Source organism: Candoia aspera, chromosome 1, assembly GCF_035149785.1.
Source record: "Candoia aspera isolate rCanAsp1 chromosome 1, rCanAsp1.hap2, whole genome shotgun sequence".
Classification (NCBI taxonomy): Eukaryota; Metazoa; Chordata; class Lepidosauria; order Squamata; family Boidae; genus Candoia; species Candoia aspera.
The window spans coordinates 21,633,443-21,660,539 of record NC_086153.1 but is presented as its reverse complement, the minus strand read 5'-3'; the positions used below and the strand labels follow the sequence as shown (position 1 = coordinate 21,660,539).

Here is a 27,097-nt window from a genome sequence, read left to right as displayed (position 1 = left end):
ATTTGGCCTGGCTCAGCAATGGCGGGTGGGTCCCCTTGATGAGAGGGCATAGAGTAAACCTCTTTTCTTTTCCTTCATAAAGTTCCACAGAGAACCTCCCCAACAGGCCCCAAGAACTTGCAGAATCCAGCCCGAATGAACGTCGCTCCCAGCAATATTGTACGGAAAAATCCTCCTTTGGCCCGGAATGGGGGCAGCGAAGCTGATGCCCAGATCCTGGAGCTTAACCAACAGGTGGGGCAAGAAGGTAGTGCAGTGAGGGACAAAAAATGAATGGCTTCCTTTAGCAACCCCAAGCCTTTAGCAACCCCAAGCCCAAGCCTTTCCTGCATTCATTATTATCTTGGTCATGTTATGAGCTGCAGAGGTTCTGCCTCTTGCTCTGCGATGGTGTTGGGTGCTGTCAAAGTGGATGCGCTTTTTCCTTAGATGGAATGGCAGGAAATTTATCCTGGTTCACTCTCTTAAGGAGTATCTATTACTCTGGAGCAAAGCGCCTGTTGGTATTCTTTTCTTCCTTAGTTAAACTTATCATTGTTAATATGTTGTGACAAATTTGAAGGGGAGAAATCCTTTCATTCTTGGTATATTGTCTGATAGAGATGAAGACTAGTTCCTGTTTCATGCGTGGGGGGGGATTTTCCATCCTTCCTGCCCCATTGATGAACACTGTATTATTATCACATTTTTATGTTGCTTTTTTCCCCCACGGACCTTGTGATTGAGATGGCATGTCATGTGAGGAGGGGCTTTGGGCAGGTGATGCTTCTTATCAACCCCAAGTTTCTCCTTCACACCTTGCTGCCCTTTGCCCTTCCTTTCCTAAGAAGGGACCAGTTGTCCCCAGCTGCCTCCTGCATCTGGAAAAGAACTGACCTTCTTTGAACAGAAAGAGGAAGAGATAAGGGTTCCTTCCACTGGAGAAAGGAAATGGATCTGGGGAAAGGCTTTACCCATGCTTGCAAGGATTAGATCAGTCTTCCCCAGTGTGCTGCCTTTCAGATGTGCTGGGACTGCAATTCAGCCAGCCATGACAGAATTCTAACAGAGTGGGTGCGCTCCAGGTCCCTTCCATTAAACACTGTCATCTTGTGGGATAGGATGTCTGAGATAAGGATGGCACCCTCTCTCTAGGGTTCTGGAAAGTTCTGAAAACCTGGCTTTGGTCCCAGGACTGGGGTTGATGTTTATGATTTGTTTAAGGCCCCTTGTTTATGTTTTGTTGATTTTGTTGTGTATCAGATTAGCATAGTCTGGCCTATTTGTCTGATTTTATGTTTTTAGCTGTTTTTATGTTCTTTCTATTTCTGTACACTGCCCAGAGTCCACTGGAGTTGGGCAGCCAGTACATTTAAATACATACATACATATATACATACTGTATCTGGAGGGTACTAAGTTGAGAAAGGCTAGGCTTGATGCAGAGGTAAACTGAAGGTTCTCCAGCTCATTCTCCACCCATTTGCTTCTCCGAACAGCTGTACGCTATAGATTAGATGGAGGAGAAGGTATAAAGATCTGGCACAGACCCACTTGTTCGGCATCTTGCTGTCTAACTGGTTTCCAGCAGGACATAAATTAACCACCTTTCCCTTGTGTCCCTGTGAGCCTTTCCCACCGGCTGTCATTTTATAAGAGTACCCACAATAATTCAAAATTCTAAATATATCCAGTATCTTGAAATGATTATAACACCTGTTGTATAGCCATGATGCAGATAGTTGCTGGCACATAATAAACTTTGGCTCGGCTCACACAATGTACCAAACATGAATTAATGAAACATTTGCTGTATTTCCATAGCATGCTATCTCCAAACAAATCAGTCATATTATGACTTAATGTTTTTAGCAGTTTTTATGTTTTCCACTGAGTTGGGCAGCCAATACATTTAAATATAAATCAATCAATCAAATCACGCCCAGGTTCTTATTACAGGAAAAAAAAAACAATGGTTGGATTCTCACAACATGCTAAACTACCCAAGCTAGTCTAGTCACAGTCTAGCTGGACACAATCTGGAATTGGTGTCTGAGCAGTGATCCAAATCCAGATTCTCCTTGCTTGTATGATAATCAGGACATCTCACCACTTTTCCTCCATCCAAGCATTTATAGCATGTGAGATTATCCTTCCAGGAAGATCCCTAATCTTTTCAGTCAAAAACCAGTGCATCAGTTTTGTTTGGCTGCTTTTCTCTGGCTATTCTGTACCTACTCTAGATGACAGGAACTTTTCATTTCCAAGTTAAAATAGTCATCAAAGCAGTGTAAGTACTGTTTTGGAGTCCTGTTGCTTTTAGAATCAGCTCCAACAAACAAATATGCTATATTAGTTTGCTTTATTTTTCCAGATGCTTTAGTGAAGGAATGGAGTGTTGCATGTTGAATTGAATTGTTAAATAGGAAGAATCTTGTGTTATGAACTATACATAACAGGGGAATAGCTAAAGAGCCATACAGTTAAGTGACCATAGGAAAAAATGGCAGGCGGAAGTTGAGGGATTTCTTCCCAATCTCAGATAAGATTTTTTTTTTAAAAGTGAGTGTTTAAAGCCTGTAACATTCTTATGAGGTTGGGAAGCTTGATGTTTTATTAAAGTAGAACCTGTTGTATAACCTAGTATAAAACAATATTTCCCCTGCCCCCAAACCTAAGGACATCAGGAGAAAAATTAGTTGTCTGTGGAATGAGTATTTTTTTTCTCTTTCAGAATAGAAAGCCCCTCTCCCAAAGAACTGTAATTGCATCCAAAGGCTCTTGCTGCTTCTGCACATCACTTAGCAAATACTTTATGCCCAGACACTAGTGCTGCAATGGTTGGGTACCTCTCAGTTGCAGAGTTTGCTTGCCTGGCATGCTGGGCAGGGGCAATGAATGACACATGTGTAGGGCTGTCATTACTGCAGTCATACACGCGTTCAGTTTTGTTGGCTGTCTTTACTCCGACAGTTGATGGATTTGAAACTGACAGTTGATGGGCTGGAAAAAGAGCGTGACTTCTACTTCAGCAAACTGCGGGACATTGAGCTGATCTGCCAGGAGCATGAGAGCGAGAACAGCCCCATCATTTCAGGCATCATAAGCATCCTGTATGCTACAGAGGTCAGTGCAGGCAGGGAGCAGCTTTGATCACTATTTCCAGGGGGTTGGAGTTTGGGGCTTGCTTATCAAGGTCTGCAGCATGAGCCAGGTGGCTTGCATGCATGGATAGAGACAGTGCGAGAGAACACACTTCATCATGACTATATCTCAGTATTTCTATGTTCTTGCAGGAAGGCTTTGCCCCTCCAGAGGATGATGAACTGGACGAGCAACATCCAGAAGATCAGGATGAATATTAGCTGTGCGAAAGCACACGCAATTGCTCGCTGTCTGGCCATGACAGATCACCCCATGCTCCTCACTTAACCATGGACATTTAAGGTTTTGCATTGTACAGCCTCATCCTCCACAGTCACACATTATAACAGGTTTCTACCAACTCAAGAGGCCCACAGTGGTTTCTGTATGTTGTGCAGATCCCACAGGATGCCCAGAGCTACATGGTAAAAATAGGCATCAGTAGACGGGGAAGATCAGCACTATAAATACCTTGTAGTGGGGCAGGAGTCCTGGTTTGGTGACCTGGCCCCTTCCCCTCCTCCTGGCCCATCCCATCTTTCCCTATTTATTGATTTCAGTTGTCTTGGGTGTGAGTGCTGCAAACCCTTGTATTATATTGAGAGACAAATTCTTTGTATATTTTTCCGTACTGGATTTCACTAGCACTTTGCCTGTCATATTCATGCCGAGCCAAGCTCTGGCACCCCTCCTGGCTTCAGAAAATTTGGGAGCATGTGAGCCTGAAGGCCAAGCTCAGCACTGGAAGCTCGCTCAGTGGGTGGGTGCAGGGGGAGGGGGAAGAGACTGGATTGGAATATTTATTTCGGGGTGGGTGGGGATTTTAATAATGCTGCTGAGAATATGAGGATTCCAGCCACTCTACCTGATATATCAGGTAGACTCAAGGAGAAGAGAATTTACTAGATGGTGGCTTATTCTGTTTGGGTTTTCATGGGAGATAATCTTGGAACATGGCAGTCCTGCTGTTTGGAAGAGAAGCATGAAGGGAAGCCCTCCAGTAATGTTCTGTTTTCCATAAACACCACTGGTTACAGTTGGGACCTGCCATTGGGAAGGGCTCAGGCCTTTGCTCTCCATCTATGGTTTTGACCCTGCCAAGGTTTAGTTCATGCTGTTTGGACAAGTTTGCCACACAGACTCTGCCTTGACCCACTCCCTGTTTGCATTGCCTGTTCAATCAGACACTGGTGTGCAAAGCCTGCATCTGTGTTGCGTTTTATTTAAAATAAATTTGTGTGGTTAAAATCTGTCCCAGTGTGTGTGGCATAAAAATCCCCATCTCCACTTGAATGGATAGGTATGGTTGCTGCCAAAAGATCAGTGCACCAAGTCCAGAGGCACCAGGCCAGTGATGTATCAGGTGGCTGTGGCAACTCTGAGCAGACCAGCAGTCCCTGCCTTTGGCGGGCCCTTTCCCAGTTTCTTACGTAGGAAGATTTTCCTTTCTGGCAGCCATGAAACAGAGGACTGTTCTTCGGGAAGAAAAGAGGAACCAAGCACACTACTCACATGCAAGGTCCTTTGCTAAAGAGCAGGCAGTCCCATTGCTCAGCTTGACTTTAAATCTCTTTCCAAGGTGAGGTGATCTGTTACATCCCACCTAGTATTTCATTTAAATAAGTACTTCCCATCTTCCCAGCCAGAGCAGGTACTTGTTTTACAGCTGCAGAGTAATTTTTCTACCTAGCATCTTTGTTCTTTCTTCTACTCAATTCTTTTTAATTCTTTACATGTCATGTTGGATTTTACAAGATCTTCCTTGGGAACTGAAGGCCTTCCATCAGAGTCACAATAAATGCTGATGGAGCAGCAAGGGTGGTGGACATGCATATTATTTCTTGAACAGTACTCTGCCCTTGCACATACCAATTTGTCCATTGCCTGTAAGAACAGCTCTGACAGCTGCAACATCAGGGAATTAAAACTGTTGCCACAGCTTGGAGACTGAGAATCATAGAGGCAGCAAAAGCCGTATTACGAAATGAGATGTATTTGATACCTAAATAAAGGAGAATTATAGGAATAAGCTAGATAATGCACTCAGCTATTAAGAGGCTGGAGAAATTCCTGTATGGGGAACATCTGGGCTATGTAGTTCAGAAAAAAGACAGGATGGGGATACAAAGGAAAAATTATGCACACTGTTATAAAATAAGTCCTAAAAAACAGGATCATTTAATGAAATTCAATAGTGGGAGTTAGGTCAAAGAAAGTATTTCATACAGAGCTCAGTTAAGCTGGAATTTGCTATTAGAAGCTGTAGCAATGGCTACCCAAATGGCTTGCTTTAAAAATAGTTTAAACCAATTCATGGAGAGTAAGGATAAAATACAGTAGTTGCCATTCATGAGGATCGACGATATTTATTTATTTATGAAATTTCTATCACTGCCCATCTCCCCCCCAAGGAGGGTCTCTGGGCGGTTTACAGTAAAAATAAAATTTAAAATTCAGTACAAACTATAAATAATACTATAAATATAAATAAAAGGTAAAAATATAAAAAATGCAAAATGCAATAAAACCCAGATGGCAGAAAGGTTCTACTTCAGTCCATGAATATATAAGGGGCCATTCTAAGGGGCACATCTCATATTGAGATGCAGAGAGATCATGGGTAACACAAATACACTATTGCATATACACTGTTTTGAGGCTTCCAATACAACTCTGGAGGATCCCCTTGCCCTATTTGAACTGTCTTTTGACTAATCAAGCACAGGTCTCAACCACTGTTTTGCTGGACCAAATTGTAATCCTGCAGTTGGAGCCTATTAGAGAAGAAAATGGTTAATTGCAACGTTTCTACAGTAAAGCCAAACAGTATCACCCTTGCTACGTGCTTCTGTGGTAGATTAGGGTTTTTAATGCATTTCTCTTTAGGCCTCTTTGCTAGTCCAACTGTAGTAGTTTATGTACAGAGGCAGCCCACCACTGAATGCTAAATGATATGGAACAATGGCCCAGCGAGTGAGTTGCTTTCACGTTCAGCTTTTCGAAAAAGAATGATTTATGGCGCTTGTTCCATCAGCGTCAAATAAATGAACAGATGTGCCTCAGCTAGGAGCTACTAGGCACGAAGGTGAAGCTTTCATATGCAGAGGCGATGTACCTCTGAGCAAGGACGGTTCGTTTGTGCCGCGTTCTTGGGTCTGCTGCAAGGATCTAGGAAGTAGCGGGCTGGGCAGAATCTGATCCAGCTTTTCAGTCACCCCCAAAAGCAATTTTTCTGTAGCTGAATTCCCTCGAGAGCCGAGACAAGGAGCTACTGAGTACCCGGCGCTGCTCCATTAAGGCTTTTCCCCCGTTTGACGGCGTCGCGGGGACTCCGCCGTGATTCCGGAAGCAAGGAAGAGACTTCGCGCTCCACGGTCATTTGCTAGCTGGGAAGGCGGAGCTCGGGCGTCACGCACCGGGGAGGCGGGCGAGCTTGGGGACGTGGCAGAACCAATGTTCGCCGCGGGCTCGCGCGGAAGGGGCGGCTCGCCAATGAGCGCGGCCTGGGAGCCGAATGGGCAGGCTGTATTGCGCGAGCGAGGCAAGGCGCGCGGCCCGTCTCTCCTTGCGCGGGCGCGCGTTGATGATCTAAGAAGGCGAAGCTGTAGGAACAGGCAGGGAGGCTGATGGCTACGACGGCACGTTGGGAGGTGGTGCGGAAGCCCTCCCGCAGGGGGGCCACCGGTGGCGGCAGCGGCAGCGGCAGCGGCGGCTCTGTAGGGCGAAAGGCACTGGGAGACGCCAACGGAGGACGCGGTCTTGCCCCGCCCAGTGAGTGAAGAGAACAGACACACAGTTGAGCCTCCATATGCAGCGATAGCCTAGCCTGCGGAGTGGAAGGAAGGCAGGCGGGCTGGCTGAGCCGTTTACAGAGACCTCTGCATTCGGGGATGTTCTTCCGAGGTGGCAGACACGGGAAGGGCTTGCCAGTTAGCAGAAAGGAATCTGGCCGTGTGCTGGAACACCACGTTATGCTTTTTCTGTGGCTCTGCTTTGGGTTTTTAAGCCCAGCCTTGGGACAGACTTCGCTGCCACCGAACAGACAGGAGGCCTGGAAGGGCAGGGAAGCAAGCAGAGATCTAGAGACCCTTCCAGTTATCAAGTAGATGTTACAGGTCCTCACCTCTGACAGCAGGTCTTGACTGAACACCCGTGCCTCTGAAACTCCAGATCATTAGTTGGATGTTCAGAAGCATTTCCCCTATATTTAAAATTGGTTATACTTTCTACAGATTTGTTCTTTCTATGTTGAGCCCAGAGGTGAGATAGTGCATCTGGGACATGTAGGAGATGGGAACATGTCTGTACAAGAAGAAGCATTGCTCTGCAACAAAACCACCTGAATATGCCCTTTTCAAAAACCATGGATCTTTTCATGATGCCAGAGTTATTTTGTGGAATTCATATATTGCATATATATATATATATATATGTATGTGTGTGTATATATATATATATATATATATATATATATATATATATATAAGCTGTGCGCATAATGTGCTTAATAAATTAGATAATGACTTGAGAAAAGTATTTAGATAACATATAAAGTTAGTTAACTTTAGTTCTGACTTTGTGGCATAGTGGTTGGCTGGTTTATTGTTTAATGTATTGTGTGAACCTAGAAAATGGGTTGATTCCTTAACTGAGTTAAGTGAGTTGAGTGAACACCGGCCATCTCAGTGGTCAGGCTTCACTTCCCCTTTTTCTCCTATTCTCATAGCTCCTCTTACTACTTCAGAAACTCTCTTTGAGCTTGGCTTTGAGAAATCAACGAAGAAGCAGAATAAAGAACAGGTGCCTCCACCGCCTGGACGCCAACAGCAGAAAAAGCAAAATCCTGGAAAAAGTGCTAAGAAAGGGACAGCTGGAGACAGCGGACAGAACAAGCAAATCAAATGCCGGACTCTGGAGGATGCGCTGAAAGCGGTCGGTGGCATCTTTCCGTCTTCTCTTCCATATCTTTGTATTATATTGCAAATTAGCGGCTGCCCCTGAAACAGCGAAGGCAATGTGTAGAAAGCTGATTGATTGTCTGGTAATGTTATTAGCTGCAAGCTTTTAATTGCAGCTATGTAGAAGCCACAGTAGTTGACCCAAGAAGAATTAATGCAAGTTGTTGGTGTGCAATTTAAGTTAAACTTACATTGCTCTTTCTCTGCAGAGGGAAAGTAAATTGCTATCTGGAGCTACTGTGCTTTTTCCAGTACTGTATACCAGCTCAGGATAGCAAGGATTGCAGAAGGACTTTGTAGTGGCTTTTCTTTCTCAGACTAATATTCTTTATTTAGGAAAAAAAATAATCTTAGCATTGTGTGTGTAAGTATTTATCTTGTTTGTTTGCAGAAGAGTCCATCCTCAAACTCACTCCCATTTTAGGCTCCCTTGGTTTCTCCATTGAATAGGTTCACATACGTAAGAGCTGTATAGCCTGTGTGCCCCACAGCTACTCCAAAAGTTATTTATTTATTGATCAAATTTATATAGTTGTTGTTAAAAGTTGTTATTGAACTGTAGTTTATAGTTTTGACCAAAGGGGATTATTACTAAACATATGAGAAGAAATCATAACTATAATTAATCTTAACTATATATAAATGAAATTGAGTCAACTTTAGTTTTTGTCCTTGCCCTGCCTAATTGTCACGAGCACTGATGGTGAGCAGGAGGGGGCCCCTATCCAGGGGGGAAAACACATGCGTAGTAGCGAGAATTTGAGCTGCCATTCAAAGAGACACAGAACAGACCCACCTTGACTTTTGGGGTTTATCTGTATGGGTTTTCTCACGCTTCTTCAGTTTGTTAGGATTTTCTGTCTAATGTAGCAGTAAGAAAACACTAGAGACCTGTTCCTCGTCTCGGCATGGTTCCTGCTTGTTAGGACGCTACTTTTTAAATTATCACCTCCTGGTAATATTACTCAAAGGCCACATACAGTCCTGATTCCAGAAAGACTATTGCTGCCCAGTTTGCATTATAATTTCAGCCCCCTCCCCCATCTGCAAACAAAACTGAGATTAGGTTGGCAGTTCTTATCGTTCTGGTTCTTCACTGTACCTTTTTTTTTAATTCCAGCTTGATTTATCAGAACTCCAGAGAGAGCTTGATAAAAGCTTGAACCTGTTCCCAGAGAACCCTTCTGTGTGGGTCAAAGATCTAGCTGGATATCTGAACTACAAGCTGCAGGCCATGAAGAGTGAGCCCACCCTCAGTCAGCACCCACATGGTTGGTGGCACCAAGGAACTAATGTTGCTGTGTGTCATTCCAAGAGTGGGAGTACTGTTGTTAGCATAAGCATACATGTACTAGAGGTAGCTGTTCAAACTATTCTACTTGTGGTTGCCCTTTCTGGGAAAGAGCAGATATTCCTTGATTCAGCCAAATCACTTTAGGCCTCATAGAATACCTTTCGTCAGCTTTGTTTGGCTCTCCGGCTCTAACGGGACAGCCTGACCACAATAGTTAATGCCCTGGTATGCTTGCAGTTGAGTTGTTCTGCTTAAAGCTATACAGAGGAAAGTGGAAAGCTGTTGTTAGTTGCCGTCGAGTCGTTTACGAATCATGGCGACCCTATTAGAACGAAATGCTGTTCGGTCTTGCGCCATATGCCTGACAGTTCCAGTGTTTGCATCCATCGTTGCTGTAATTGTATCAATCCATCGCACTGAAGGTCTTCCTCTTTTCCGCTGGCCCTCGACTTTGCCAAACATGATGTCCAAACATGCATTCCATGAAGTGGAATGCAGAGGTTGTCAAACTGTGCATGGGGGGAAGAATTTGGGGGGGGAACCACACTTGCTTCCACTCTGCCTAGATGTGTGTGGCTTTTGCTGAGCTGCTGGAGCTGGGCTGGACCCTACGTGAGATCCAGGCACTGGGATTATTTCAGTGGCCTTTGCGCTCACAACAACAGCTCCTGCAACGGCCTCAACCTGCTCCTGAGCGCTACCCAAGCAGATTTGGCCAGGAACAAGACATTCTTGCCTGGTCTCATCTTGTCCTGACACTGAGTCTGCACACCCGCTGTAGGCAGCCTGAGTGTGCTGGCCTCCTGTAGAAGAGTCATGGTGCACAGGCTGCCAGCCTTACCCCCAAGAAGCCCAGGAGGAGCTGCCCTTAAAAGAGGAAGAATGTGGTACTAAATGGGAACCCCTTCAGAGTGCATTCTGGCAGTTTTAGTTAGGGAGAGGTCCCACAGATAGATTATTTTAGGGGATAAGGGCCCCTGCTCTAATTGAACCTCTTCTGCAATTGGAGTGAAAGTACGGCACAACATTAGTCTTGGCCTCTTTCCTTGGTGTGTGGTATGATGCTACTGAAGTAGCAACTATACTCACAGGTTCCAATAATCTACCAGTAACGTTCTAGCACACTCAGGGATGCTCTTTTTCAGAAGTGGCCTCCTGATCATGCCCCACTTAGGGTGCTTGTTTCCAGCACGAGTGTGGAAAAGTGGTGGTGGTAACAGTGCCGTATGAATGCTGACTAAAATCTTGATCTTGCTATTACTATTTTTGGCTGCAGACTATCCCTACTGTCTGGTGAATAAAGAACTAAGGAGCATCATCAAGTCCCTGCTGTTGAAAGCTGGGGGTGTCTTAGAGCTTTTCTTTGACCACTGTATTTACACAATGTTGCAAGAACTGGACAAGACTCCTGGTAAGATAAGAGCAAAACAGAGACCAGCTAATATATCTTGGGATCAAAGCTTCTGCCACGCAGGCAGAGGACACTTAAGTGCAATTGAGAACAGGATGATGGTGTCTTTTATGTGTAGCTAATGGCAGGCAGGTCATTTCTTCAAGAACTTTTAATTTTGGAAACGATTTCTAAAAGAAGTGGGACCATCAAGGTAACTTCCTACCAAAGGATATTACGGAGGGAAAAAGTGCTTTGCTGAACTTGATTTTTTTATCCTATGGTCCTGATAAAAGCAGTATGAGGACCATAGGCATTTGAGCTGGGGGCAGAGTCTTCAGCCATGAGAGGATGTGTCAGCTGTGGCATCAGCAAAAGGAGCAAGAAAAGATTCAGTTGAGGAATTTAGTGGGAGTAGTCACTGGAATGCAGAATAAGAGTTGATGATCATAGCAGAAAGACCAGGGTGGAAAAACAACCCGATTGTGTTGCAGTAATGAAGATCTGAGAACAAATGGGCACAGTGAACCCTTAATAATAGATGCTCATTTAGTAGACTTTGGATGCAGTAGACCCACCAAATGATAAGCACATGTTGCATTTGAAGAAGTCCAGACAAGGCAGTTGAGCCTTGGTTTTATGAAATCTGCAGCCATTTACATCATTTCTGCAATAACATCATTTTGCAAATGGTATAATTTATGTCAGTTTACATAACTTAGTGATGATATGATTACACAATAAATGGACATGATTTAATTTTTGTCATTTGGCTAATGATGTCATTGTGGAAATGGTGTGAATTTGTGTGCTAAAATCCTTGTGCAAATGATATCATTTGCATCCTTTTGCATAACGATGCCATTACACAAATAATACAAATTTCCACAATGATGTACTTTTGTATTAAATGGACATTCAAGAGTAATGGACACTCCCTCCCACAAATAGTCTTGTTAGAACAAGATTTCACTCTATTTTTATGGTCATGACGAATTCATGGAGGAAGACTGATGGCAAAAGTAATGCATTTCACATATTAGGAAAGCAAAGTGCATATCCCGAGCATAGCCTAGTCTGGGTTCCATTCATTTTGTCTGTTTCTGCAGAGATTCAGTGTGGATTGCAGTTCATGAGTTGTAGGCATTTGATGTCTAAGTTAATATGTCCTATGCACCCATGACCTAATTGCCTTATCTTTCAGGGGAGTCACTGCACAGCTATAGGATCTGTATACAGGCTATATTACTGGACAAACCCAAAGTGGCTACAGCAAACTTGAGCAAGGTGAGTTGACAGGGTCTCTTCTTCTAAAAAGGAGTCTGTGGGTTATTCAAGAGTATCTCTGTAAAGTTGAATATTGGAAGACTTTAACTCTACTTTGGTCCATGGAGTGCCAAATGGATTGAGTACTTTATGCTTGAGGATGCCATGTTGGGTGAGACCAGTTAGCAAGAAGCCATTGTCCCTGTGATGCAGAGTGAGTCCAAGAAACTTGCTTTGCATACTTTCCTGCTACGAGTATTACATTAAATTGTCTTTGCCTTTTCTGCTTCAGTATCTTGAGCTGTTGAGATCCCATCAGAATCGGCCACCCAAATGTCTGACCATTATGTGGGCCTTGGGGCAAGCTGGTTTTGCTGATCTTACAGAAGGGCTGAAAGGTGAGAACAGCAGGATTTTTATGGTCATCAGGAACGTTTGCTTTTTATGCCTTGAAATTCATGGCAGCCTTTAAACTAAGATTTGAATATTTTTCATATGGCATTATTTTAACATCTGTACTTAAATAGTCTGTAAAAGCCTGCTTGCCTAGATATTCCTAAAGCTACTGTCTACTGCAGATAGAAATAATAAAAAGCAAAACTGACCATTCAAAAAGAGTCTGGGAATGAAACCTAAAATAAAAAACCTTGCATGTTTAATTCAGAGTAAAGAGAAAAAGTTTTTCAAACTAGCTAAACTTGTTTTGTAAGTAACATCCAAAGAGCAGTATCTCATAAGGAATCTAATAATAGCTATGAGTTGAAGTTTCTCCAGAGAAGAAGTCTTCATGTTCATAAATCCCCACACGTTAAGTGAGACAACCATCCTGTTAACGTTTCTCAGACGTTGGAACAGACTTGGGAAAGCTCCTGACTGTGCCCTAACTTTGGCTGGCTGAATCTCATCCCTGCACTCTCTCTTTCAAAAACAGGCAGTTCAAAGTGCTTATGCTGAAATAGTGCTGTGCTCCACTTTAAACTTTCGCAGTGAAACAACAGGGGAAAAGTCGGCACGTCAGTAGCAGCCATTTAAAGGCACGTCAAGCAGCTTAAATGTGTAGCTTTCAGAGCTTCACTTGTCTTATGTCCTTAGGGCAGCCTTACTCCCAACAGGAGAAGTGGGAAGAGCAAAGCTGTTCCCAGAGAGTGACAAGACCCCCTTATGTTCAGCCCCTTCCTTTGGCAAATTACCTTCTGCATGTGCATGGAGCAGTAACCTTCAGAAACAGAGTTAGTCTGTGCCTGGGAGGGAGATTGCTTAGGAGTACCCCCTACCTTTGAGTGGACAGTGCTGAACTCCTTCATGGAGGAATGGAAGGTTATCAATGCAGCATGTTTTTCCCCCCTCCCCCCCAAAAGTACTGTAATGTCCCTTCTCTTCCTAGTGTGGCTTGGCATCATGCTCCCGGTTCTGGGCATCAAATCTCTCTCTCCATATGCCATCAGTTACTTGGATCGGCTGCTGATGTGAGTTGATGTATAGCTGGGAGTGCTGTTATTGGAAAACATTCGTCCATGTGGACTTTGCTGTCAGGTTATTTAATCCTTCCTTCTACCCCAAATTTGTTTCTGTATAAATGCAGACCAACGGGAAAGGTTTTAGACTGTAATTTAGAAATTGGTATAACTTTCCAGGAGGCTTCAAAAGCAGCAAAATAACTGAAGAAATATTAGTCCATGTTTCCTTTCTGTTCTTATTTCAGATACAGATGTAAAATGGTGTGTGTTTGAGCTCTCTCACAGATGTTCTGAACAAAGCTAAGCAACCCTGGAATCAGTTCCAGTTCACTTACTTCTTTTTCCTCCATGTTTCATCTGTTTTGTCACAGCTTAAGTGTTTGTGCTCTTGCTGTATAGGGAGCTGAGTCTTGGTCCTATAGTAGGAGGGCTGGACAGATTTCACAGATGGAGGTGAATCTTGGTGACGCAGAAGGAGGGAGGCCAGGATGCTAAAAGCTCTGATAATTCATCTTCAGATTACTAAAGCCTTTCTGCATATGTGTGTTGGGAATTATCCTGATCTTGAGGGGAACTGGATGTGGAAGAAGAATTTGGAATGAGACTGACTCGATGGTGATAGCCAGGAGTCTGGGGGCAGGCTAAGCCAGCTAACCATACTTTCTCTTTGGCAGGATGCATCCCAATTTGACAAAAGGGTTTGGCATGATAGGGCCCAAAGACTTCTTCCCTCTTTTGGATTTTGCATTCATGCCCAACAACTCTTTATCCTCCAGGTACGTCAACCAAAAGGAGAATCATGCACAATGGAAAGTCCACCTCCCCTCTTACAGAAAATATTGCGGTAGAAATGCCTCTTCTATAGATGGAAGAACTTTGGGATAATAGTGGGGCAGAAAAAAAGCAGGCAGTCTGGGACTGGGGCAAATAACTGCTAAGTCAGGGCAACTTTTGCCACACTGTTCTCCTCATGGATGGATGGATGGCCCTTAGAATCCTCACAGGAGCAGGCACTGTATTTCACCAGCCAGCCAGATTTTTTATACTTATTTTATTTATTTAATGAAAGTTGCTCCCTTGTCAGAGAAGCAGCCAAAAGAGATGATAGTAAATGCGAGGTAGAAGTACAAGCAAAAAGGCCACAATATTTACACAAATGGAGCAGTAATAACTAGATACTAAAATTTACAAGAAGTAAAAAGTAGGACACAAACCAGCCATTTTCTGCAGCCATGTATGTCTGTCGTTTTTTTCTTCTTGATAGTTTTTCCATAGCAAGATGAATTACTCCAACTTCAGTTTTTGACTTAAGCAAAAACTTTATTATTCTTCAGGGTTTTTTTTTTAATTGCAAAATATATTACCGGTTCAAAGGTAGAATTAGTTGTCAGGCACCAAATAACACATAATACATTACTGGTGACTTTATAATTGACCAAACCCAGTACTTTCAATATAAGCAATTGTTTGTTTTTTCATGCATTTTGAAGTTACTCTTTAGTGAACTTACAAAATTGGCATGCAAAAGGAGGCAGCGGCCACTGAGTTTGTTCTTTGGCACCTGCCGGTTTTCTTCTCCCTCCTTTCCCCTCCCTTGTTTCTCTTGCACAGGGTTGTTGACAGATATTTCTGTGCCTTAAGCAGCGGAGCACAGCGCCCCAAGACTTGCTGTCAAGCACTGTTTCTGTAGCCTTAGAACAGTGTTTCTCAAACTTGGCAGCTATAAGATGTGTGGACTTCAACTCCCAGAATTTCCCAGCAAGCATGGCTGCTGGGGAGTTCTGGGAGTTGAAGTCCACATATCTTAAAATCGCCAAGTTCGAGAAACACTGCCTTAGAACAATGGAGGCCATAACAATTCCCCAACATTCCTTCATGTGAGGGAATGATTGCACCATCTTGGCAGGGAAGATGCAACAAATGAAGAGTCATATCAACCCCCTATAATCTGGTTTTCCTTCCTGGTACGCATGGAAGATGTCTATTGCAGAAGGACATCTTTCTCATTTGGGACATTCTTGGACTGATATTGTTTGCCTCTTTCTTCAGCCTGCAGGAGCAGCTCCGGCAATTGTATCCCCGCATGAAAGTGTTGGCCTTTGGCGCTAATCCTGAGACTTCCCTGCACACTTACTTCCCTTCCTTCCTCTCTAGGACCATGCCCAGCTACTCCAGTGACATGAAGAAAGAGGTGAGGCTGGGAGGGGAACAGGGCCAGAAGGAACATACATAGTGCTTAAGCAACTGGACAGGCTGCAACATTTAGTCAACAAGTAAGTTGCATTAAAAAGTGGCACCCAATTCACTAGGGCACAATAGCGTGTTCAAGTGAAATCCTTCGGTGCCGGGTCTCATCATACAAGGGGCAGTCTTTTCTGTGACAGAGTGAGGCTTACAAAGAGGAAGTCTGCTGGTTTTGCAGAGCCAACTGCTATCAGAATTTACCCTAGGAAGTTCAGAATTTTTGACATAATCATTTAGAAAATTAAATCAATTTTACTGGTTTTATTAATGTGAACAATTTTTATTAATACTAATGTTGGATATCGCCCAGTTTCCCTGTTAACACAGATCTCTAAGTAATGAGCCCTAATTGCTCACAGAACCTAGTTTTGCTTGTTTCTGTGCCAAACTGGCAAAGAATAAAATTAAAATTATTTGTAATTTGGTCATAGATGAAAGAACTGATTTGGCTTGTGTGGAGTGAGTGTCTTTTGGCTTGCTGTACAGCAGTGGAACAGGCTAGAGGAAGTGAGTGGGGAGACAATCTAATTGTAGTCCATATGAATGGCATTATCTGTTCCAGAAATTTGGTCAGAGCCCGGCCTTATTAAATCTGCGTACCTTGAAATAGGACCAAACTAGGGATGTAGCTTCTGTACTGACTACTTCCCAGTCTTGCGAACTTCCTGGCTGAGCTGACCAAACCAAGTTCATCTTGGAGTTAGGGCTGGAATCCTGTAGGCTATTAAGGCAAGATGATTTCACTATACACTTTTGGGCCTGGCCTGTCTGGTGCAGCTCAGACAGGCTGTGTTAGGCCTTTACAGCAGTAGCCATGATGACTATAGGCCGAACACAGTTGATCTTAGCTCTCATGCATGTTGCTGGTCACACACTCCCTTTAGTTCTTTAGCTCTGGCTGGGATAATAGTCTGTTGCTGAAATCATCTATAGTAACCTTACTATCTTGGATGGACCACTATTTGGTGAAGGTTGGACTTACAACAACCCCCATTGCCTAGGTAACAGTTCTTGCATGTTTCCATCAAGATCACCTTCCTTACTCTCCATACTAGATCTCTTCCTGATCCCTCAGGTAGATTCCATGACTAGAAGTCATTTTAGCAATTTCAGCTGATACTCCACCTGCATCCGTTCCTAGGTAATAATGACCTTAAATCAGTAGCACGTTCATTGATAAATTGCAGGTTTGATTTCTATGATGTGCTGCTCATGGGACTGTTCTTGTGTGTCATTTTGAAATTTCACCTGTTATAAAATGCAGCCAGATTAGTCTCTGGAATATCTTTACACTAACTGCCAATTTATTTCCAATAAAATGCAAGGTGTCGCTTACCATTTTTAAAGCCGTAAGTATCTTTGGCCTGGAACATCTGAGAGAGAGACTCCTGCAAGATTTCTGCTGTTCGCTAAGATCCTCAGAAGGGGTCTTCCTCCAGGGATAGCTAGCCTGTCCAGTTGTCCTTTGCACTGGCCTATCTCTGTGGCTTATTTGTTTGCTTGTTTGTTTATTATGCTTATATCTCACTTCAGTCCACAGATTCTAAATGGCTAACAGTGTCCCATACTTTTATTGGGTAATAACCGGCACCTTGAATTACCCCCGGAAGTCAACTGGCAACCAGTGCAATCCCACAGTAGTGGTTTTGCATGACTATATCAAGCTTGTCCTGTTACTGTGCAGACAGGTTTCATTCTGAACCAGCAATAGCTTCTGAATTGTCTTCAAGGGCAGCCCCATGTATAGCAAATTACAGCAATCTGCTTATGAGATGACAGCGCCTGAGTGATTTCCTGTGACTCCAGGAAAGGCCACAGCTGTTGCATAGCCAAAAGTGGGCAAAAGCTGTTCTGGCAGTGGCTTGCATCTGTGCTTCTAGCAGGAGCCATGAGTTCAGGAGAACCCCCAGACTCCAAGCCTGCTCTTTACAGGGGAGAACAACTCAACCCAGAGTCAAAATTGGAATTCCTCTGGAATCAGAAGCCTTCTGAATAATTAATTTAATTTAATTTAATTTATTCAATTTGTATGCTGCCCACCTCAAACCAACTCTGGATAGCAATTCAACAACAAAGCAAACTTCACAAACAGGAGAGTCCCAACTACTCTTTTGTTGTCAGCCTCTCTAGGTAGGCCAGACCAAGAAATCAACTCCACAAGATGGCTAAAACTACTTTTATTGAGATTGGCTGTAATAACAGAATCTTGCAAGTCTGATTGTGCTGTACCTCCGTCCCCTTCTCATACTTCAGTGAATTAAGGAGGTTTTCTGTCTGAGCCACTTATGAATGTTGTTTGTTGTGGACTTGAAATATTTTTCACCTCTCATCGCCCTAGTAATGGATCATGCATATCTCTGTCAAGGTCATCTTCCTTACTCTGTACATCTGGGTAAATAGCCACGTTTTCAAGGCCTTCCAGATCAACAGCCACTTCACCTTGCTGGGATTAAGCCTGGACTTCTTTTTTCTTTTCCAACCCCAATGGCACCAGGGCGAGGAGTCCATCTTCTGCTCAAACCAAGGGTGGAGATGCTTTATCCCGTATGTGCAACTGACCTCCAGCGGCTCCACGCAGATGTTGATAAGTGGGAGAGAGCTGAGCCCTGGACTATTCCAACCAGGGCGTCTGAGGCTCAACCTTTTCTCCTCTCTCACCACAGTCTGGAACTGCTGACTTAGGGAGGAGGAAACCTGACTGCAGCACAGTGTCCCCCACTCCCACCTTTTTAAGGCTCTGAAAATGCAGCTGTCTTTGTTGGCCTACAATGTGTAATTCCTTTTTATTTTTATAGCCCACCTTTCATTCAGGAGCTCAAGGAACGTAACATTCCTCCTATTTTTCTCCTGCAGTTAGGTTGTGAGTTAGGTTAGGCTGAGAGACTGACCCAAATTTACCCAATGAGCTTTCATGGCTGAGGGTGGACCTTGCTTTCCCTGCTGCTATTCAAATACCTTAACTACTATGTTACACTGGCTCTCATTTTTAATCCAAAATGATTATTTTATTTTATTTTAATGAAGATTTTACAGGTTTTAAAATTCATACTGGTGGTTGTCCCTCTCTTGAATCAGAGGGAACCTCAGGGAGGTTCAAGATAAGCTTACAAGATGAAGAGTTTTACCTTGGATGAAATCAAATTGTTCCAGCCAGACTATTTTGTTTACTCACGTGGTTGTAGCTTGAGAGCTACAACCTCAAATTGAGAGTTATAATTCTTTTAATTGGAGATGCTCAGGAATGGAGCAAGCATCTTTTTTGTTGTGAAGCATTTGCTCTGTTTTTTAAGCTATGACTATTTTCTGTCACTGATAAAATCGAATGGCTCTGTGCTTTGCTGCCTTTGTTTCAGCAGAGGTGGATGTATAAGAATAAAGTGCCTGCAAAATCGTAGGCTCCACAGGATGCATGCACAAACCCCATAATCAAGCTCTCCCATTTCAAATGTGATTTCTTGCCTCCTTAAATTTGGGGCAGGCATTGATATGGGGCTATAGACCTGGAAAGAAATCTCTCTAAAGCTCTGGTGTAGGTATGAGATCCCCCATGTTTAGCCTTTTCAAGAAGCAACATTTAGACAACCTTGTCTTTTTCAACATGTCCCAAAGATGGGGGAGAATTTTCACATTGTATGGGAACAGCATTTTTTGATGCAGAGGCATCAGAAACTTGATAAATTAAGTCTGTTCTCTTGAAACCTGTGGTATTATGACTGCACTATGACTCCTGTATCATAGAAGTGTCCAGTGTCTAGCCTTCAGTCCTCTGAGAATTATTTTGACTTGCCCTGTGCAGCTCCTGAACTGTCTGACCGAGTGCCTCAGCCTTGATCCGCTCAGTTTCAATGTATGGAGGCAGTTATACATCAAACACCTCCCACAGTCAAGGTAAGGATGGACAAAGGTGCTACTCGATCACTTGAGCAACTTAGCCATATTGTATTTTGCATGATATACAGCTAATTTGTCTTAATCACAATGGTTGGATCATCGTTTATATTCTGATAGGAGAATTCAGCAGCCATGTTCACACAATACATTGGCTCTGCCTGCTGAATCAACCCATTTTTCTGGATTAGGATAATACACTGCAATGTAAACTAATAAGGTGGGCTGATTTAACACAACATGCTGTGCCACAAAACCATAGTTAATCAAGATAAAACTAATCAGACTCTGCATGGTAAGCTGTTAACTGACTTAATCATTTGTTAAGATGCATAGCAGCCTCTTCCTTTTCATATATACTGTAGTGGGACTGGTGTGAATGGTATTTCTTTCCTAAGGCCTTCCCCAGCCCTGTTTCCACACTTCCTGTGTTCCAATACCTTTGAATTCAGTAGACAAAGTTATTTAAAACACCCAGTGGTTAATATATTTTCTTTATTTTTTCAGCCTGCTCCTGAATCACTTCTTGGAGACCTGGGACAACACTCCCAAAAGGGTTTGTGTCTCTTCTTTTCCCAAGGAATACATTTTTCATGGAAGACTTGAGTAGGCGATGTCAGAGAAGGGTGATGACTATCAAATGAATATTTATATGTACACCTGAAGTGTAGATTGATTGAATGCAAAGGAGTTTATCAATTTTAATGTACTACAAAGTATTTGTTTTTTTGTTTTTCATCATATGGTATAGCAGTTTGGTGTTCATGCTGAATTTAGTGTGATGTATTATGTATGAGTAAATAGAAAGTGAGAAGAGATTCTCTGTAGTTTGCAACTGACTAAGAAATAGTTCTATTTGTGCCCATCTCACTTGTGAATGTGACTCAGATTAGAGACACTAAGCTCAGTGATGAACCTTGAAGGCTTTATGCAGATGGGCTGTCAATGTTCCCTTTAATTAAAGCACATGGTTATCCCACTCCCACTGGTTGTATATTGGACTTTTTCTTTTCTAGGTGCGAAAATCTTTACGGGAAACAGTTCATTCTTTCAGTGTCACAAATGAAGAGCTGGCTATGAAAGGACCAAACAGTGTTCAGGATGTAGCAGCTTGTAGAGCTGCCTGCAAGGTAATTTATTAGCTGATGGGATGAGCACATGAGTTGGCAAACCAGTCTGGGTTCTCCTTTGCTTCATCCTGCTTTACAGCACTGCTTCTTTGGTTTTGTTCTTTAGAACCTGCTGCTGAAGATGAAAGCCGGTGGGTTTCCTTGGCCATGGCTGGTTTTAGTCCTCCTTGTATTTACTGCTGGATTGCTAATGCATGATATCAAGACTCATGGCTCCTTCCAAGGTTAGAATTTGTTTCTGGAGAAATGAAGGCATGTAAAATGGTGCTTCTTAGCTCCCTGTAATAAGCCTGAAATACACATGGGCTTCACCCTGATAGTAAGTTGTCATTACCGTTTTTTTGTTTTGCAGCTTCTGCCTCTGCACGTGTCCTTCGTTCTTCTGGCATCCTGTCTGCCTCTGAGCAAGCCTGGAACAAAGTTTCCCATTTCTATATAAAAGGATACAGGTCAGTAATATATTTTAGCTGCTTCAGCAAAGAGGGCACCATAGATGTCTTTTTCTAAAAGAGCATCCAGAAGAGATCTGTGTGTATGCAAAACCACAGGCAATTGAGAGGTTATTCCATCTGGCTGGATAATGCCTCTGAGAGTGATCCCTTTTTTCAAGGCAAAGCCTCATTCCCTCTCTTCTCTCTCCCTGTAGCTGGCTAGAAACAAATATACCAGTCTACTACTCTCAAGTGGCAACTGTGCTCGGACCCAGTTTGGAGCTAGCCTGGGCCAAGACAAATGAAACTGCTACCTATATCTCTGGGAAGTGTTCTGCTCACTTAGCCTGGCTCAGCAACAACCTCCCTAGGCTCAGTGAATGGGTAAGAGTGCTGCACTTCTGGCTGTCCAGCCAAGCTCTACTAGGTAGAGGTTGGAAATTTGGAGTTGAGAACAGAGGAGAAATATAGAGTTGTAATGCCCAGAAGCACAGAAGGTTTCAGACGGTGGGAAGGAAAAAAACGAAGTTGGGGCTATGTAGACCACACTGAGGCAGAGTAGTTGCCCTGTCGTGTTGTGGACAGATCTGCAATGCTAAGTGGAATGTTAAGACTAGTTCATTGGCATTCTGCATCTGCTGCTCACAACCTTGCCTGGTTCTGGTTGCGCACATAATTAAGAAAATAGAGAGGCTGGAGCAACAATAGTTCTTCTGAGGGATAATAAAGGTTGGGGAGAACAGATAGCAGAAGCCATACAGGACAGGCAGGAAGCATCAGCGACAGCAAGTGAAGATTCCATTGCCATGCCTATTCTTGACCGAGAGGAGTTACAGCCTTTCGTGCTTCCATTCCTCTTGCAGAGGAACTCCTTAGAGGGAAGGGGGTGTTCGTGTCTTCTCCCCTCTCTCTCTGGATGGGATAATTTGCATGGTATGTTACACCTTTCTGTGCTTGGTGTCTCCAGAGTGTTGGCTAGGGATAATGCTGGTTGAAAATGATGGAAATTATAGTATAGCACATCTCGTGGGTTGTAGCTATTTGTATTATTGTATTGTTGTGATAAAACTGAGGAATATTGGGCACAGTAACCATCTGCTGTTAGTTGCTCTGTGTCATTGGTATATGAATCAAAATAATAGCCTTGGAGCAGCCTGTTGAAGAACAGGGACCTGGCACATGGCCATTCTTCAGACTTACCAAGTAATGAGTTTTTACTAGTATTTCTCTAAGCCAGTGAGTTGCAGGTAGACCAGTAGCCAGTACTGAAAACTGCCCAGCTGAGCATCCTTATTTTCTCTGTAGCTTCAGACACAGCTGCCAGATTCTGTGCTGCATGGTGCTGAATACCTCAAAGAATTACTGCTGTTCCTCATGCGAAACTACTTTCTGCCTGCTGTGGACTATGTTGCTGTGTCACTGGACAGAACCTGGAAAATGTGGTTGGCTTCCTGCAAGTATGTATTGTCTGGGTGTCTTTGGGCCCCGCAAAGAACTGATTTTAATCCACTTTGGCATGGCTAGTTATGTGTTTGCTAAAGCTAGATAGGAATACAGGAGTATTAAAGTGTGTATACATGTGATGAGGGAGAACTGTCTGAGGATCCCCAGTCAGAGGACTATCTGTCTGCTCAGAGATGCACAAGACAGCCCTCCAATGTGTCCTGAAAGGAGCATTGAAAAAATGGGATTGGGGAGAAACAGCAGACTGGCTATAGCTATAGTATGAGGGTGGGTGATGAACTCTGAATGCACTTACTATGCACAAGTTCATGAGTTGCTTGTTACAGAACTTGAACACGAAGTGTGGATTCAGTAAAAATCTGGCACCCTGTGCATTCCCATGGTTAATTATTTAAAATATCCTAGCTTCTAAGGCCCTGATGCAAAGCTTGGAGATGTGTGGGCAGGGCCTCAGGAGTTGGTTTTAATTCCCTACAATCGCAGTTATTAGAGCAAAAATGATGCAAAATGAGCATAGAGAAACAGATTTGCATTGTTTTCTGTCTCTGTGTCACCAAGCTGTTCAGCCATATGGATTAGTAATGTTGGGCTTCTGGCCTGCTAATTTATCAGGATGCTACACAGACATTCCATATTGGCTTGTGGGTACATAATCCCACTTTGTTTAACAGAGGAGGACAATTCGTAGTCCTCCAAATGTTAAATTCTCAATTCTTATTAGTGCTAACCAGCATTGCCCATGATAAAAGAAATTGGGAGATGGAGTCCAGTGTCATCTAAAAGTCTGCAGGGTGCCTATCCCTGGCTAAGGTAACTTAATATGAATGTTTCTTTTAATTATAGTACAGAGTAGCCATTAGAAATGGAAGATTTCCTCATTTAAATTCTTAACCAGCATTAGGGCCAGTTAAAAAGAAATGACTTAAGAAAGGCTTGAGCTATTTTATCCTTCCCTCTGATCTGGATGGAACACAACTGCAAAGTGTAACTGAAGAGTCAGCTGCTTACACCAAAGAAAAGTGACCCAAAAGTAGTCATTAACTGAAATCCATTTGAGGACCAGGTTTACTCCCCACCCTATGGAGGGAATAAGCCATGCTTGTTGTACTCCAGGCAGAGTATGGCAGGAAGGATATTGAACCCAAGCTTCTTTCAGGCAAGAAGTGGAAACATTGTTCCCACTATAAAAAGAATACAGATTATGTCAGAAATCAAGGAAAGCACGTGGTAGACACAGAACTGAACTGCAGCCATTCCAGTAGGAAAGCCTGTTTGTGGTAATTCTCTATTACCTTGGCTGAGCCATGCCTTCTTTTAGGAGGGGTGTGGAACAAATCTGGCTATTGTGACAGGACTAAAGCATGCAGGAAGGGTACACCTTTGAGGTTGGCTCCCCAGCTCCACCTTAAAATCTATAGTTTTTGTATGTTTGCAACTATCTAATAAGCAGGTTATAGAATTCATGGAGCATCTAAATTTCTTCACATTACTTTCAGTCAGGTCAACACCAATGGTTACCTTAGTTCTTTGACTTGCTCTTGTTCAGCACACGTCTTTGTAGCCTCTAATCAGTTTCTGTTTCTTCTTCTAGTGGTGAAGGGTCCTGGACCTGCTTGAAAATGCATCTAACCAGCTTTATCCAAACTTCTTGGACATACCTGCAGGATACAACTGTGGCCATTAAGGACTGGGCTATTGCCATTATCTCTAGGCACTAGCAGTGATCCTAGGCTCAGAAGCTGGGTATGAAGTTTAGGCCACTGCTGTCTGGATGGCAAAAGCAGGATGAACCAATTTGCTTATTCTTTAGTCTGACCATCAAAACAAAGAACAAACAACTTTGACTTGCTGCAGAAACCCAGAGCTACCCAGACTAGATGTCTCCAAGCTCCCCATCTGCTGTGCTGTCAGGCTTGTTCTCAGCTGAGGCCCTCCCAGGCAGCTGTTGGCAAGCTGTCTCCTTGCTCCAGGCTCCAGTGGTAATGACAGCTTTTAAGAGAGCAATGCATATCCCAGCAATTATTTTTTTGCAAGTGGAAAAACACTTCCTCTTTCAGTAATATTATCCCAAATAAATTGGTTGCTGGGTCAGTGACTTCCTTTCGTATCACTTTATGCATGGACCTCTTCCTTTTATTCTTAGCTTTTGTCACAGATGTGCCCCTGAAGTTTTGAGCCAGTTCTACAGTCTGCTGCTCATACTGAATGCTACCTTATTGGTTTCCTTTTCTTATCTTTATTGTATCTGAGATACTTCTTGTTCATTTCCCAATGTTGTGCTATTGCCATTCCTCACAGTGGTTAATACAGTAATTCCTTTATACTGAAAGCAAAGGGTCATGGCTTTCCCCCCAAATGCCTTTGCCTTACTGTAATGTGGAGCAGGTAATGCAAAGTGGCGTGGGGTACTTCACTTTGGAACAAGGGTCGGTTGCATGTGGGGGGAATGGGACCTTTCTTCTGTTGGGAGCCACGTTCCCTTGAGAATAAATTGTAGCAGTCTGGAATGGATGAAACTTAAGCAGTAATAGACCTGGAGATCAACATGGGTGGGCCACTCATTAACTTCTGGCCAGACAGGACAGATTATTTCTTACGAGAAATCTGGTACAGCAAATCATTTAGCAGAGGTCTGAATTCTGGGGTGCACATAGGCTGAGGGCCAGATGTTCCCCGCCTCCTGGTCTGGATTTAAACTAAAAAAGAGAAGGGATGAATTAAGCTAGGTCAGTAGACATCTCCAAGCAAGTCTTCCTATGAGTGGCATTTTCTTACACACACTCCTTCCCTAGATGCTTTGTTTTCTTGTAAATGCCCTTTTGGCTTTGAGCTTGAGCTATATACCCTACTGTGCCCTAAATATCTTGAAGAGCCCTTGGCTGTCTTTCAGCCAAGAGCTTTGATGTATGTGTATGTGTTAAAAGTATGCAATGGGGAAATAATAGGTTGGAGATTGGTTCTTCTTTTTGGCTTGCCCCTCCTACCCACCAGTTGGTATCAGTCTTTCCTGAACTGGTATCCTCTGGATGTACTGCTATACACTTCCCATTGTCTAGAGCAGAGGGCGCATAGTTTCTGGATCAAGGGCTATACTTTACTCTTGAGTGATGTGCCCAAAAATATGCCAGACTAGCACGAAGAAGTGATGTCACCAAGACAGAGACTTGGTTTGATTTAATTTAGCTATACTTAATATGACTGCTCTTCATATATTTAATAACTTCATTATTTTGGATGTGTTTTGGGGACTACAATACCCAAGGTTTCTGAGACCCACAAATGCATTGGGTTGTACATTTCTAGTCTGTTGATCAGAGCTGTAGTCAGATATCTGGGATGCACAAAGAGAAAGCTGGTTGTGCATTCATAGTTCAGTTGTAAAAGTGAGTCAGCTGTAAAAGTGAGTTCTATGCAGCACATCTCTCCCTTTAGCTCAGCAGACTTATAATGGTGGACTCAGTCATGATAATTGTGTGAGGCTCTTTTCATGTACAATAAGGAAAGTATATTTGGTTACATTACTTGCTTTCATGTCTGTCTGCCATCTGGCCCTTTCAAAATTTCTTGCTTACTGAGACACTTTCTCCTTCCTCTCCTTAAGTTATCTCTGTTTTTGATCTGCTTTGTTCTGCCTCTATGAATGTCAAAACAAATAAAAACTGTTACAGCCAAGGGTCAATAAAAGAAAAACAACTGCAAACAAACAAATACAAAAAGATGGATGATGATATATTAATATAGGAGGAACATAATCTTCAGGATATATCACCTGGTACATTCTTGAAGTTAGGTAACAGCTTGGCAATGTAAGTGATCTGAAAGTTCTTCTCAGCTAATAGGAAGCCTGTATTATTAATTAAGATTTCTGACTTCCCTGGCATTCTTAAGACAGCATAAATTGGGTGTAAGGCCAGATAAAAGCTACAATGTAAAAGCACATGTGTAATTCTTTTGATTTCTTCCACCAAGGGCACAAGCAGCTGATTATAGTTTTGTCATGCTGGCTGTGCAGCAGCCCAGAAGAAAGGGCATGGCAATATGCCCTTGTCAAGGCCCATTAACATTCAAGGGATGATGAGAACAATAGACCAGTGCATAAAGATAAGATGCCATGACTCTAGTTGGGTTTCCACAGAAACCAGGTAACTGATCTAGCCTGAACTGCAGCTCTATCCAGGAGGTGTTACGTGATAGGTTCTTTGGCCTGGTCCTCATATAATGTGCATAAATTAACTGGGAGTTGACCACAAAATGCTAAGAGCCTCCTTCCTGTTGGATTGGAAATTATCACTCAAAATGAGGTGGGCCAGCCTAGACAGTTAAGCTGAATTTAATTGAAGTTAATTGCTAGTATCCACACTCTAGTTTCTACTCTGGTAAGAATAGATTCTAACCCAAGAACAGCAGTAATACATTTAGGAGTGCCAGATATAACTCTGAGCAACCTGGAAT

At 43.0% G+C, this 27,097-nt stretch overlaps 2 protein-coding genes across 5 annotated transcripts in view; both read left to right on the top strand.

The window, feature by feature from the left end:
* MAPRE3 (microtubule associated protein RP/EB family member 3) overlaps nucleotides 1-4,376 on the top strand; it is a 36,478-nt gene extending 32,102 nt beyond the window's left edge. For all 4 annotated transcript variants that reach the window (XM_063300027.1, XM_063300006.1, XM_063300020.1 and 1 more), the window contains 3 exons: nucleotides 83-234; nucleotides 2,953-3,105; nucleotides 3,276-4,376. In XM_063300027.1, coding sequence (XP_063156097.1) covers nucleotides 83-234; nucleotides 2,953-3,105; nucleotides 3,276-3,344 — 374 coding nt within the window. In that variant the 3' untranslated portion in view covers nucleotides 3,345-4,376. The remainder of the gene's footprint in view (nucleotides 1-82; nucleotides 235-2,952; nucleotides 3,106-3,275) is intronic.
* A 2,285-nt stretch (nucleotides 4,377-6,661) lies between these two features.
* TMEM214 (transmembrane protein 214) lies at nucleotides 6,662-24,740 on the top strand. The gene is made up of 17 exons (XM_063299996.1): nucleotides 6,662-6,894; nucleotides 7,850-8,055; nucleotides 9,202-9,352; nucleotides 10,652-10,786; nucleotides 11,970-12,052; nucleotides 12,324-12,429; nucleotides 13,416-13,497; nucleotides 14,163-14,264; nucleotides 15,538-15,679; nucleotides 19,529-19,620; nucleotides 20,128-20,176; nucleotides 20,637-20,750; nucleotides 20,857-20,974; nucleotides 21,103-21,199; nucleotides 21,397-21,565; nucleotides 22,487-22,638; nucleotides 24,237-24,740. Exons 1-17 carry the CDS (start codon nucleotides 6,750-6,752, stop codon nucleotides 24,361-24,363), a joined length of 2,070 nt encoding a protein of 689 aa, XP_063156066.1. The 5' UTR covers nucleotides 6,662-6,749; the 3' UTR covers nucleotides 24,364-24,740.
* The last annotated feature ends 2,357 nt before the right edge of the window (nucleotides 24,741-27,097 follow it).

Excerpts from the sequence above, each read along its gene's own strand:
- TMEM214 (XM_063299996.1), top strand. The coding sequence starts at position 6,750 with ATGGCTACGACGGCACGTTGGGAGGTGGTGCGGAAGCCCTCCCGCAGG. Across the intron at positions 21,566-22,486 it reads TCCCTAGGCTCAGTGAATGG|CTTCAGACACAGCTGCCAGA; the intron begins GTAAGAGTGCTG and ends TTTTCTCTGTAG. Across the intron at positions 22,639-24,236 it reads ATGTGGTTGGCTTCCTGCAA|TGGTGAAGGGTCCTGGACCT; the intron begins GTATGTATTGTC and ends TTCTTCTTCTAG.